This window comes from Protopterus annectens, chromosome 12.part0, assembly GCF_019279795.1.
Source record: "Protopterus annectens isolate FY-2018-M chromosome 12.part0, PAN1.0, whole genome shotgun sequence".
Taxonomy (NCBI): Eukaryota; Metazoa; Chordata; order Ceratodontiformes; family Protopteridae; genus Protopterus; species Protopterus annectens.
In genome coordinates, this window is record NC_056746.1 from 1,267,646,833 (window position 1) to 1,267,661,671 (window position 14,839).

The 14,839-nt window shown below is 42.0% G+C and overlaps 1 protein-coding gene across 4 annotated transcripts in view; it reads left to right on the top strand.

The window, feature by feature from the left end:
* The window catches only part of SLC13A3 (solute carrier family 13 member 3), a 709,014-nt gene that overhangs the window by 424,677 nt on the left and 269,498 nt on the right, over positions 1–14,839 (top strand). For all 4 annotated transcript variants that reach the window (XM_044090300.1, XM_044090299.1, XM_044090298.1 and 1 more), the window contains exon 9: positions 5,979–6,076. In XM_044090300.1, coding sequence (XP_043946235.1) covers positions 5,979–6,076 — 98 coding nt within the window. The remainder of the gene's footprint in view (positions 1–5,978; positions 6,077–14,839) is intronic.

The window sequence follows — 14,839 nt, forward strand, 5'->3', positions numbered from 1 at the left end:
ACACACACACACACACACACACACACACACACACACACACACACACACACACACACACACACACACACACACACACACACACACACACACACACACACATACACACACACACACACACACACACACACACACACACACACATACACACACACACACACACACACACACACACACACACACACACACACACACACACACACACACACATACACACACACACACACACACACACACACACACACACACACACACACACACACACACACACACACACATACACACACACACACACACACACATACACACACACACACACATACACACACACATACACACACACACACACACACACACACACACACACACACACACACACACACACACACACACACACACACACACACACACACACACACACACACACACACACACACACACAAGCACACACATACACACACACGCACGGGCACACACACATATCAACAGACAAGCATGTGGAAGAAACAGTGAACTACCGGTGTTTTTAATGTTCTTACAAAAGGGGAAGAATTGTTAGCCTGTATTTATTACAAATGATGGACTTGAAAATTAATACAGGTAGAGCACTTCCTATTACCTGGGAATAAATATTTTCACACCCATTTTACTAAGAAATGCTTCCATAAAACTGATTTAAAAGTATACAGGGGAGAGTTCATCTTTGAACTGGTGGTTACAATTTATTAAAAAAAGCAAAAAGAATGTTTACTTTCATTGAGGTAAAGGTGAAGGCCCAGCTGTGCACAGCAGGAACTGACTGCAGAAGTGAGTCCTAGCGGGAGCAAATTAAATATCTGAATTGAAGCATATTGCACGAGTTTAAAACAATGCAGAAAATTCTTAACTTGCACTGAAACCTGTTAAAGCCACTTCTTCGGTAAATCCAGGTATCACACCAGTAGAATTTTGTAAAATCAGACCTCTTACTATTTGCAAGGAAATAAATGTAGATAAACAACTCGAGAGGCTCTGGAGAAAAAGTAGCAAAATATTCCACTAAAGCATAGCAAATGGGCAGATCTGAATGTTTTGTTGTAAAAAGGGATAATATGTATTTGCAGTGATTATGAACTGACCGAAAGTCAAGTTGTAAGTTCTGAGGCGCATCATGTCCCTCGAGTGGAAGGATTGACGACCGTGTTAAGTATCGCAGCTGTGTTTCCTACAAAACGTAGCTACTGTTTATCAACAACATGCTAAAGACTGTAAAAGTAGGCAGCAATTACAACAATCACAGGCATGTTTGCATGTAATACATTCTCATTTGGTGTAATTTCTGCTCCTTCTGTTTTCTAAAATAAAACTAATTCAAGGATTTGAATGATATAATTTTTCTCTTATTTTATTTTACATGTGTTTACTGGGGTGGTACACAAATCACAACTGATGATTTTTCAGGTACTGCCAGGTGAAATAATTCACAAAGAAAAAAAGGGGAAGAGAGAGGCAGTAAGCTGTATGTATCAAAAATACAACAGAAAGTAACAATATATTACAATAACGGTACAGTAGCTATTAATACATGTAGCAACAATTATGAGAGAACTGCATTTTACATGATTTATTTTCAGGTTTACATCATGGTGGAAATGCTTACATCAAGGTGGGGTAATGAGAGTCAGGGTAGGGGGAAGGTGAGGGAGGTGAAGATCAGAGGTGTTAGTAGTTGAGAGAGACAATAAGACTGCAGGTTGAGAGGCCTTTCGATGAGGCACAGTTGGATTTGATGTAGAAGAACCTTTTTAAGTTCAGCTCTGAAGATAGGGAAGGGGGTTTTAGTTCTTTTAGGTGGAGGAGGGAGGGAATCCCATCATTTAGGAGCAAGGAAGGAGAAATGTTGTTGGTACAGTGTAGTCTGGTTGGTGGGGGTTGGACAGGGAGTATTTGAGGTTGTAGTGTGCATGTGTGTTTGGTATAAAGTCTGTCAGCTAGTGATGGGAATGAATTATGGTACAGAAGTCTGATAATGAATGGACCTAGTAGCAGTTTTGTTCTTATTTCACTGCGAGCCATTTGTTTTTTTTTTGTTTTTGTTCTTTTGACTTTGAGGCAGTGATGCTCAACAGATGATGACTTAGTAATATGTAATGTGGAGGAGTTTTTCTTAAAAGCTCTGGCTATTATGGATAATGTCCATATTCAAGTTGGACCAGAAGGAGTCCTTTGGTTATACCCGCCCTGGCTAGGTTGGATAGATGGGGTGAGATGTATTTATGGAATGTAGTGAATTAATGTACTTCTATACACTGATCTGTTGGTTACAGAAAAGGCAGATAGTGGGTATCTCTGTAAAGACTGCAAGAATGTCAATGAAAAGTGAAAAAATCAAAATGGGGGTTCAGTAACTTACAGACTGAGTATGTTGGACATGTTCTGGACAGAGAAAGGTTATACCCTCTCCAGGGAAGGTGAAGGCTACAGAGAAAGGTTGTACCCTCTCCAGGGAAGGTGAAGGCCACTCATGAGGCCCTCCTCATGCACCAGTATGTGTGAAAAAGCGTTTCTCGACTTCATTAATTATTATGGGAATTTCACACTTAACCATAGTACACCATTTTCACTGTGTAGGTTACTGAAGGATAATATGTCATGATAGTGAGAACGATTTTAGCAGAATTCTGATTTGTGACAACAATGTAGCAAGAGTGGAGTCAAGGGGGAGGCCACTTCTGCCCAATGTGTTAAGGGCCAAGATCAAGCTATGGCGATTGGTCAGCCATAGACTACTGGCATGAATGCCAATAGTAAATGTGTTGGGGGCCAAGATCAAGCTATGGAGATTGGTCAGCTATAGACTACCGGCATGAATGCCAATAGTAAATTTGTGATCAAGGCTGAAGCGCTTTAGCACTATAAGATGTAGCAAGTGGTTTTCTCCATTTTTGTGCAGATTATTGAGAACTATGAAAATGCCTTGCTCCGTAAAGAGCCCCAACTGTGAAACAAACCCCAGCCCCTTGGTTTTTCTCCTCAACTTATAGTTGTAGGACATCAGACTGGGGAAGTGCAATGGTCACTGGAAGATAAACTACAGCTCTGATTTTTGATAAGGGTCTGAGATAAAGTGATCAAGAGTTATTAGTATCACCTGGTTGCAGCACTTCATGTTGTGGCATAGGTGAAAAAATGTAATGTGTTAGGCCTTCAGGTGATGAAGACCAGTTAACTCTGTGGTATAGCTGCAGAAATTTCACATATCAGGACTTCAAGTGATAAAAGAACAGCTAAATTTGTGGAATAGGTGCATAAGTTTAACGTGTCAGGCCTTCAGGTGATAAAAGGCCAGTTATGTTTGTAGCGTAGGTACAGAGATTTAACGTGTCAGGCCTTCAAGATGACAGAGCAGTTATGTTTGTAGCATAGGTGCAGAGATTTAATGTGTCAGGCCTTCAAGATGACAGAGCAGTTATGCTTATGGCATAGGTGCAGAAATTTAATGTCATGCCTTCAGGTGATGAAAGACCAATTATGTTTGTTTCAAGAACTCTTTCCTTGATCTGTTGAGAGAAAAGTATATGTAAATCAAAAAGGAAGAACTTGCTTTGGTTTGGACTAAAGAATTTCCATCAGTAGAGTTGCTGGAGTGGTGCAGCAGTTAGCTTTGCCACCTCACAGCAAGAGGTTCTCCAGTTCGATTCACGGCTGGGGTGCCTTCTGTGCGGAGTCTGCATGTCCACCCTGTGGTCGCATGGGTTTCCTCCGGATGCTCCAGTTTCCTCCCCCATGCCAAAGACATGCTGTAGGTGGATTGGACACTCTAAATTGGCCCTAAGCATGAGTGTGTGCATGCATGTGTGTACCTTCTGTGGAAGGTTGGGTGTTGGGCTGGCAACTCGACATCGTAAAACTCTGCTGTCAATCATGAGTGGGCAGGTGATCAGCTGTGGCAACCCCTAACCAGGAAAAGCCGAAAGAAGAAGATCTTTTGACAGAAGATATAAGGTGGTTTACTAATAATAAAGCTTTATGTACATTGCTTAGTAAGTGCAAGAATTTTCCTACCATGATGTCAGTCAGAATTCAGAGACTGAGTACAATACTGTTAGCTTCTCAAATGGAATACAGAGTTCCCAAGTGTCTATAGTAATGCTAATGGTCTAGCTAGAATTTCCTTACTATAAATCTCAGATACTGCTGCAGAATGGATCACAGAATATGTAAATTCTTTGTTTAAGAAACACTTACAGTACATGACATTCCTGTTAAAGCAGATTTTGTAGCATATGTGGCTAGAAAGGACCCCAAAATATCACAAGTAAATTGTGATGGGAAGCTGTCCAGTTCCATCAACAACAGATGTAGATCAGGCTTTGATCAGAGTTTGAACATGTTCTATTATATATTTGGAGTTCCAAATGGGCAGATATCCTTCCAGTAACAAGTAGTTGTGAAGGCCTAGAGAAAAACATTCTGATAGCCTATAAAGTATCTAGAGAACCCATATAAAGTAAAAATATTCCATAAATACTTCCATTTTATACTGTCCAATGCATTTTCAAAATCAAGTAGCATATTGTCCACTAGTTTAGGCACATTTATGGGACCCTGTATGTAATTATGTATGGAATTGTGTTGAAAACTGCAGATAAACTTTCACATTTACTGTTACTGACCAAAATTTGCTGAAAGACAAAAAGCTATGGAAGTTCTTTGCAGAAATATCTGAACCAGACTTGGCTTGAGACTGATTTTGAGTGAGACTGTTTGAAAGAGACTGTACTATCAAAACTTCCGCTACAATAAGCATGCAAGATGGAGATCCTTGAAAACGATCCAGTGTTTCTCCGATACAGCTGGAAGACATTCATTGTTTCCATAATTACTGTACACTAACAGGTCCAGTTTTGTACTGAGTTCAAGGAACCATTTTAAGGTTTTGTCAGGAAACATTCTGACCAGATGAACTGTAGACAGTGATTGTTAATATATGAATTATAGGGGATGTTTTTTTCAATCCTGACTTGTCCCCTGACTGTACATATGAGAATGTCCATTAGAATAGTAAACCCAATGTGCCAGTGAATCATGAATCGTTGCCAAGGTTGAAAAAATGACAAAAGAGTTAGAAATTCAGCTTGGCTTCTGGCCTGCTGACTAGTGAAGCTAAGAGCACTGCAGCACCATCTTACCCTGGTTAACTCTCAAATGCATCTAAGCAGAAAGAAAACAGGGATTCATTTGTTATATGTAACAGTGCCTGTGGCTTTGTAGAAGAGAACCCATACAGCACTATACAAACTGACTGCAAATGAGAGTAGTACTTATGCTCAGTCTGCATTTAGTCACATAGTGGCTTAAGCTGTGTGCTTGCTGTTCAGTACAAAATTCTTCAAAGTATATAACTGGATGGGTCATGGCATTGCACGAAAAGAAATTTGCAGCTCCACCTGTCTTAAAGGTGAAAGGGAAGCAGTGGTGAACTTTTAATTTGCTGTACTTTGGAAAAATGACTGTGTGTGAACTTGAGCGATTAAAGGCCACAAGTCACCTATGTGTTTGAGATGGGGCAGGGTAGGGGGGCAAGAATTGCCACTGCTGTATTTTTCTCTGGTGGTGACCAGGTATGTTACAGTCATGCAAGTGAGCAGGCAACATTGAATTGTATGCATGGAAGTAGTGATGTCCATTTGCAGTCAGCCACTGACCTCCTGTCCCCTTGGGAGTCATTAGTGGTAAGGTGAAAGACGGCACACACTGGGATGCCTTCATCTCACCTCTTCTTGCCCTGATCAAGGGCAGTGTGTTTGGAGGTTATTTTGTCGGGCTGGGGGCCTTGGGATGGGGTTGGGCAAGTCCTTCAATCAGAGGAAAGAGACGCTAACACTGACATGGGGCATTGATAAGTAGTAGATAGTCAAAGCTGCCATGTAGAAAAGAAAATGCATGTGTGGTGACAATATGCTACCCGACTAACAGGCATAACATTTCCTTTCTTCTAGGTATGTTACAGATGCAACAACTGCTGTTACTATAGTAACTATGCTGTTCTTTTTCCCCTCACAAAAACCTTCGTTTAAATGGTGGTTTGACTTCAAAGGTAGGTAAATCATTTGTTACTTCCATCTGTTACTATACATGTGTGCCATAGTTCAGACAGGTGATTAAGCTGCCATGATCTGTTCTTCTTGACCTTCTCTGTAAATGGGACTGTTTTGGCTTCTGCTCAGGTTTCCTCATTTCTTTGTCTTTCCCAAAGTGTTCATCCTATCACCCAACTCAAGCACTTAATCTCCATCACCTCAAGCTTCCTTGACTGCTCTGCCTTCACTGCCTAGGTTTCTGTACCATGCAGTAGTGCTGGTCACACCACTGTTTTGTACACCTTACTTTTCAGCTTCTTTGGCATTCATCTGTCATATACTACCCCTGATACTCTGTAACAGTTTGCTGCATCATCTGTGATTCTAGCTTTGATCTCCTCAGTCAGATGTCTGTTCTCTTTAACCTTTGAGATACTCGTGCATCTGTTTTCCTCCTATGACGATTTTAACATTCTCCTGATTTTCTGTTTGTTGCTATGACAACTGCCTTACTTGCACTGTGATACATCTCATGTGCTTTCAGTTCTGCATTCTTATCTCTGTTATTTGTTGGAATTTCTGTTCCGAGTCTGCCGGTAATGTCATATCATCTGTATACAGCAGCTTTGTTGATCTCTCCCCTTCACCCTGTATGTTGATGTAGTCCATCGCCAGAATTAACAGCAAAGGGTTCAGGGCTGAACTCTGCTGCACACCCACTCCCACTGGAAGACACTCTGTGAATCCAAACACTCTTTGTGCTTTTGTTATTGATCGCTGTACGTATCCTTATCTATGTTTATTTGGTTCCCTGTACATATCCTTATCTGTGTTTATTTGGATCCTGGCTGTACGTATCCTTATCTATGTTTATTTGGATCCCAGTACGTATCCTTATCTGTGTTTATTGGGATCCCTGTATATATCCTTATCTATGTTTATTTGGATCCTGGCTATAGTACACTTAGCTATGTTTATTTGAATCCAAATATGTATCCTTATCTGTGTTTATTTGGATCCCTGTACGTATCCTTATCTATGTTTATTTGGATCCCCTTGTTACAAGTTCTGCAAAACTTTCCACAGAATTACAAGATTCTGGGAACATCCTGCCATATAACCCGAATTACATGGACCTCTCCCCACTCAGAATCCCAAATTTTAGGAAACTTGTTCCACACAAACTTAAGAAGAGGGGTACCACCTTCCCACTTCTGCACTGTCTTCTGCCTTATTCCCTAACATAACAATTATGTTTAGATTGTGTACTGAGAATTTCGCCTTTACCCATGATGGTGTGACCTCCAAGTTGGCATATATAAGTAGATGGAAAGTTGAGGTGTACAGGGAGACTTGCCTGCTTGCAAATTTTTTTTGGACTGCTATTTCACATTCCTGGCATTTCTCTTATTCGTATCATGCTTTTATGAGTCGGTCATAAATCAGTCTATGTTTTGTCAGGGGGGCCCTCTTCTGACCCCTTTTCATGAAAGGAGATACTGATAGCTGGAATTTTGTAAATAATTGTATGTCATTTGTGAATATTAATATGATTTATATAGAAGTGTAACAAAAGGTAGATGCTGCCCACCTGTCTGGAATTTTATAAATGGTTATATGTCATTTGTGAATACATGCTTCATGTAAGATGCTTGTGACACAGATGTATTAGAACTGTATGTCATATTGTACAGACGTATGCTGAAGAGATATTTTGTAAAGTGCTGAGCAGAAATGTATATACACTATTGTAACTGTTTAGATGTATATATTTTAACAACAGAAATTGCAAAACAAGAAGTTAACTTCAGAAGAATAGTTGAGATTGAATTACTTTATGGCTGTGCCATAAAAAGAGATGTGATCTTTCAGTTTCAGTGCAACAGGAGACGTAATGACTAGAACTAGAAGTGTTTTGTATTGTCTTTAAATGTGGTGGAATGTAAACTCTTTTACGACTTCCACCAATTGCCAAATTATCTGAGGTCTGTGTATTTTCACAGGTAGATGCTGAATTCTACCAGCTGCATCAGTGAGAGTTTTCACCTGGGATAGAGTCGGATGACAAGAAGAGATATCATTCTGCAAGCTATCCTAGCAGTAATTTAAGAACTCTCTGAGACAACTCACCAGATCTGTCTTGTTGCTCTGTAAGTAGGTTAACTAGGGTACAGTAATTTCTCTTAGAAACAGACAGGAATATAGTGAAGTAAAGCTTAGATGTCTTATTTATTTATTTGAGACTGTCCTGCAATGTTGTTTTAAGTATTTCCTGTGATTTAGAACTCTGATGTAACTGTGATTATATATTATTTTCTTGTTCTTTTATTATTTATAATTAAATATATTTAAACCTTTCATTGTGGCTGATATTTGTGAGACACATTTAAGTTCTGAGAGTACTTGCATACTCCTAATAACCTTGCTCTTGGTCAAACTACCATTTGGATTGATAATAATATTACACAATAAGATTGGACACCCTTTGCTAAGGGCCCTAAAGTAGCTGATAAGGAGTGACTGGTGGCAGTGGCAACTACCTTATAGTCTGGGCAGAAGGGGACATAGCAAATAAACCTGTGCCAGCCTTCCCCAGGTGTGTGTGTGTGTGTGTGTGTGTGTGTCTGTGTGTAAATCAAACCTCAAAGTGTGTGTGTGTGTGTGTGTGTGTGCGCGCGCACGCGTGTGTGGGTGTGTGTGTGTGTGTGTGTGTGTGTGTGTGTGTGTGTGTGTGTGTGTGTGTGTGTGTGTGTGTGTGTGTGTATGTGTGTGAGAGCTACTTGAGCAGGGACACGAAGCACTGGTTGGACAGACAGGGTTCTGGAGGTCTTGACTTGGCCACACAGCTGAGATCTGAACTCTATACCTGTGCCAGTGGGGAGTGTTTTTGGGGATCTGGAGAAAACCAGCCCCAGACTAACTGTGGTCTCCGTGTGCTCTTAAGAGAAATTGCACTTGATGCAGAGAGCTGCATCTGTAAATACTGTGTGTATACTTGTCATCCTCCCGATGTACATCCCCCACTGGTGCTAGTGGTGAGGACTGAGGCTCCTTGATTACTGGTCCAATGTTGGGGTATCACACACCCTTCACTGAATAACATCATCCTTTGTTTTCCCGCAGCTGATAAAACCTTGCATTCTTTTCCTATCCACAGCTGCTTATTGAATTATGATTTAGTTGTTATGATTTGTTTAGGATGAGGGTTTGAAAAATACTGTATTGAGGTCTGTAACAGTTTGAAGTCCCAGAAACATTAGACATATGCAATTTATGTAAGACATGTGACTTTCCTTCACACCTTGCTCAAGGTTTCACACTGTTCGAAAACTTAACCTCAGTACTTCACAAGTCAGACTCATACTGCCTGTCACCTCAACAAAGCTCTGCTATGGCAGCATAAGTGTAAGTACCTTAACTTAAATCCCCTGTTCTGGAGACCCTAAGATGAAAGTAAAAAAGTGTTCATATTCTCCAACTTTGGTGTTAAAATAATTCCTCTGTTTTGTGTATATAACATGGTTCATTTTACTAAAGACCTTGTATATGAAATATGTACACATTGGACAGAATACTCCAAAAATTAGTGTAATCAAAGTACAGCTATTTGAATAAAAGTGTCATCAAAACAAAACTCACAAAGCTGTACAAGTATGGAAATAAAAGTTCATGTAGTGGAGTCTGGTCCCCATGCTGCTATGTGAAAGGTTGTGCCCCCCTGTAGGCCCAAAATGTAATCAAATCTAAGGCTGTCTCGTGTATATCTGCAACAGAAAATGCATTGCAGAGATCACTCCTTTCCTGAACTTTCCTAGCTAGTTGTTCCAGTGATCAGATTTTGCTGATCCCTGGGCTTTGTATTTGGTTTCTGTGTTCCTCCATTTTCTTGTGTGGCCAGAGGTAGTTTCTTTACTCACCGGTGGGAGTGGGGAGTACTGAGCTGCTTGTTTGTCCTCAGAGGAGTGGTTAGAAGCAGCAACTTGTAATTTGTTGGCCATTTTGGGTCATTTCCTGTTTTTTCCAGCCCCCTGCTATAAAGCACGGTTTGGCGGGCTTTTCTGGCATTAGAGAACTTGGCATAGCTCCTCGTGGTCCCCTGCAGAGTTCCTAAGCCAGCAGAGAGCAGAAAAAGCAACTTTCTTGATCATAAGTATTTTTTAAACTTTTTAGTTTGCATTTTTTGATCTTTTAAGCTTTTTGAATACTGTTTGTGACTATATTACTGTTTTATTACCTTATTTTCCTGTTTGTGTGTACTTAAATTGTTGATTTGCACTTGTTGGCTAAAGTACTGCTTAAAAGTAACAAACAGGCTAATACACTCAAGTGTACCAGCCTTTGATAGCAATTTAGTCAAAAACACAGCATTTACTGCATTTTTTCTGTCTGTTTGCAAAAAAAAAAACAAAAAAATACTCCTTTCCTGAACTTTCCTAGCTAGTTGTTCCAGTGATCAGATTTTGCTGATCCCTGGGCTTTGTATTTGGTTTCTGTGTTCCTCCATTTTCTTGTGTGGCCAGAGGTAGTTTCTTTACTCACCAGTGGGAGTGGGGAGTACTGAGCTGCTTGTTTGTCCTCAGAGGAGTGGTTAGAAGCAGCAACTTGTAATTTATTGGCCATTTTGGGTCATTTCCTGTTTTTTCCAGCCCCCTGCTATAAAGCACGCGTTAGCGCGGAGCTGCTACCGTTGCACACTAGGGCAGCGCCGGTTAATCAGATTTAAACTATTAGGGCTACCTAAAGTCCACTCTTCAAATTTTCCCTTAAAACTACCTTCCTCAAAGTATACTACTGTTCTATCTAGTGTATCCTACAACTATAAATTATCTCTACTTGACTCCCAAGTAGACTTTTCTCTATCTGTATAGCCAAGCACTTGCTCCTACAGTACTTATCACCTCGATACAGCACTCTTGTTATAGAAAGTACCCCAAAAGCAAACCCCATTTCTCGGTCACCCACATCCCCAAAACCTTTTTAAGTTTTTCTGGCTATTCCTTTAGCATGTCGAGGGATCAGTTGCTAATGTCCTCTCCTGCTCAGCTGGTGAACCTGAATATTGAGGCAATGTTACAATTGCCTCATGTACACAGACAACCCTCTCCTCCTCCCACAAAACACAAATACATGCGAGAGATGCAACTATACGGCCAAACTGGAGGCTGAGCTCTCTCAACATAGGACTGGCAAGACCAGACAGGAGGAGAAGGTAACCACACACACCATAGACCCAGTCTCACATAATACCATCACAACCTCAAATCATACACATAAACACACAAAGACATACTGGAGGCTCTGATCAAAAATCTACCAAAACAGCAGAGACCACCAAAGCAGACACCCAAACAACTACCACCTCAGAACACAACACCTGCAACACATAGACCACACAGTCAGAGTGTCAAGCAGTCACAGCCCTTAAGGCCAAACACAATGCCAGATACACTAGTCATTGGTGACTCCATAGTCAGACACACTGACGTCCCGCTCACCAGACTGAGTAAGGAGAAGGTTACAGTAAGCTGCCTGTCGGGTGCTAGAATCCGCCACATAACGCATGCACTCAGGTCTCTCAACTGCAGATACAAGTACGACTCAATCATTGTCCACGCTGGTGTTAATGATCTGAGACGTACCTCCTTGGACTATATGAAAAGAGACATAGAGGAGCTCTCTGATTATGTAGCCCAAGCAGGTATGACCCTGATCTTGAGCAGTATCCTACCTTCACCAAGAATGATGCCACAATACAGAGATAAGATGATCAGCTTTAACAATTGGCTTAAACTCTGGTGTCATTCAAAGGGGATCCAATGTCTGTCTGCCTCGGATGACATGCTGGACAAGCCACGCTGCTTCGCAAGGGACGGCTTGCACTTGTCACCCCTGGGATTCCGGATTTTGGCAAAGGCTCTTGCCACCCCCATAGTGCCTTTTTTAGGCAAGGCTCAAATTCTAAACCTACCACCCTAGAACACAACAAAGAAAAAAACTAAGGGTAATGCTGCTCAATGCCAGAAGTCTCAACCTCAAGATGCACGCACTCGAGGCCCTTCTCAGTATGGAGAACATCAATGTCTGTGCTGTGACAGAAACCTGGTTCAAGGCTCCTGAGAGCACCCCAGCACTATCAGGTTATACCTCATATCATGCGTTCCGGCCCCAAAACCCGGACAATACCAAGAAAGGAGGAGGGGTATCCATATTCATTAAGGACACCCATACCTCTAGACTGGTGGCAACGCACAATGCATCGGAAACCATCCAGGTGCAATTAACCATAGGCAAGACTGCTCTGCAATTTGTAGCATGTTACAGGCCACCCTCGCAAACTCAGGAACCTCATATGGCCTTCCTGAAAACACTGGAGGGGATAAATGTATCTCCGAACACCATCATACTAGGTGACTTCAACTACCCTAATATAGACTGGGAACACTACTCAAGCCCAAACACTCTAGCCCAAAAGTTCCTGGAATTCATAAACTCAAATGCCATGGAACAACTAGTCACCATCCCCACAAGAGGAGAAAACATACTTGATCTCATCATCACGAACATGGGAGCACAATGTTCAACACCGGAAGTATACCCATCACTGGTGAGATCAGATCACAAACTAATCTTGCTGGAGGTCCTCATCCAGCCCCCACCCAAAATAAAAAAGACCACAGTAAAGAACTTCTCGAAAGCCGACTTCACACTTCTAAAGACTAGTGTGGTCTCCTTTAAGGCCCCTGAACCGCGGTAAACATTACTCAAACCACTGAATCACTTACAAATGCATTCTACCAGCACCTGCAGGGCTGCATGGATCAGGCAATCCCAAGCAAAACAAAGACTCTTTGTACCAAAGGCAAGCGTCCAGTCTGGTGGACCCCAGCCATAAACAAACTCTACAACAAAAGGAGAAAGCTACTACAAGATAGAGCAAAATCCTTAAAAGGTAAGACACCGCTGATCACTATAAGTAAAAAGCTAAGAGCTCTCATAAAATCATACAAAGCTAATTTTGAGAAAAAATAGCTAAGGACTCTAAAGACAACCATAAGGCATTCTTCAGCTATGTCAGAAACCTAGGAGGAAACTCCCAGATATGCTCAGAATTAGTTCAAAATGATGTGAAGATTACTGATCCTACAGGCATTGCCAACATACTGGCTGACAGGTTCAGTGCAAACTTCTCCCTCCCCTAAAGGAGAGATATCTATACCAAATGATTGTAGCCCACCAAACATCTCTAACACCCAGGTGAGAACTGCTCTCCAAGGCAAAGAACACAGCATCCATGGGACCTGATGGTGTCCCCGGCTGTGTGCTCCATGAACTCAACGAGGAATTAAACCCACAGTTAGGACAGCTGTTTAATCTTAGTCTCACCTCCGGATACTGCACTCCAGGAGTGGCGCACAGTGACTGTGGTCCCACTCCACAAAGGCGGTGCCTCCACCGACCCTGGAAATTACTGTCCCATTAGCTTGACAAGCCTTATCTGCAAAGCCATGGAGAGGATCATAATGGATCTCATAAATAAAGACATAGGGAATTTGCAGACTTTGGATTCATCCCAGTTTGGCTTTGTCAAAGGCAGATCATGCCTCTTAAACTTGGTTGACTTTTTCGAAACAGTCACCAAGGCCATTGACGAAGGAAAGGCAGTCCATACAGCCTACCTAGACCTGGCGAAGGCTTTCGATACAATACCCCACTCGGGCATCATTGATAAACTCATCAACTTAAATGTAAACCCATACATTACAAGATGGATTGCAAACTGGCTGAGTGACAGAACCCACAGGGTCAGAGTTGCTGGCGCCATGTCAGACTCAAAGCCTGTCACAAGTGGTGTACCACAGGGCTCAGTCCTGGGCCCACTCTTGTTTGGCATCTCCTTTTCTGAAGTACAAGCAAACATAGGAGGGTTATGGCTGACAAAGTTTGCAGATGACTGCAAACTGGGCGCCGTAGTTGAAAACACATCCGACACAGATATCCTTCAGAAGGGTCTCACAGAAACGGATAACTGGTGCCAGAGCCATGGCCTAAAGTTAAATGCCAAGAAATGCATAGTCATACCCTTCGGGAAAAATAAGGTCACCCCTAGCTACCATATAGGAGGCAATCCCCTGATCACAGAAGAAGTTATCAGGGACCTGGGAACCCAGGTGGACAGTAGCCTTTCATTCGACACCCATATTGCTAAAGTAGTTAGGAAGACCTTCTACATTGCCCACCTTATCATGAAGGGATTCACATCTAGATCAAGGGAAGTCATAGTCTCCCTATACTCATCACTCATCAGACCAATGATCGAGTACAATGCCCCATTCGGAATGTATCTGACCCGACAAATCTGTCTTATGCTGCCCGACTGAAAGAACTCCAGTTATATTCAGTTGCTTACCGCTTGCTCAGAGGTGACCTATGCCTGACATACAAGGCCATGTCAAACCCAGATTTGATGAACATGCTTCATCTCAAAAAATCTAGATCCCTCAGAGCCACAAGGGCGGGAGACTTAAACCTCGACACTGTTATTAATAGGACGTGCTGGAGGGATAGATTCATCACCCAAAGACTCCCTATGCTGTGGAACAAAATCCCGGTCTATGTGAGGCAGAGCACCTCGCTGGCCTTGTTCAAGAGGAATCTTGACCAATGGATGGGGGATCGCAGATACACCCCAGGGGTTACCTCAGTGTCACTGCTAGACAGAGGCACAGCAAAATAAAGGGCATATTTTCTCCAAACTAAAGGGGTGGCGTAAGCCACAAAAC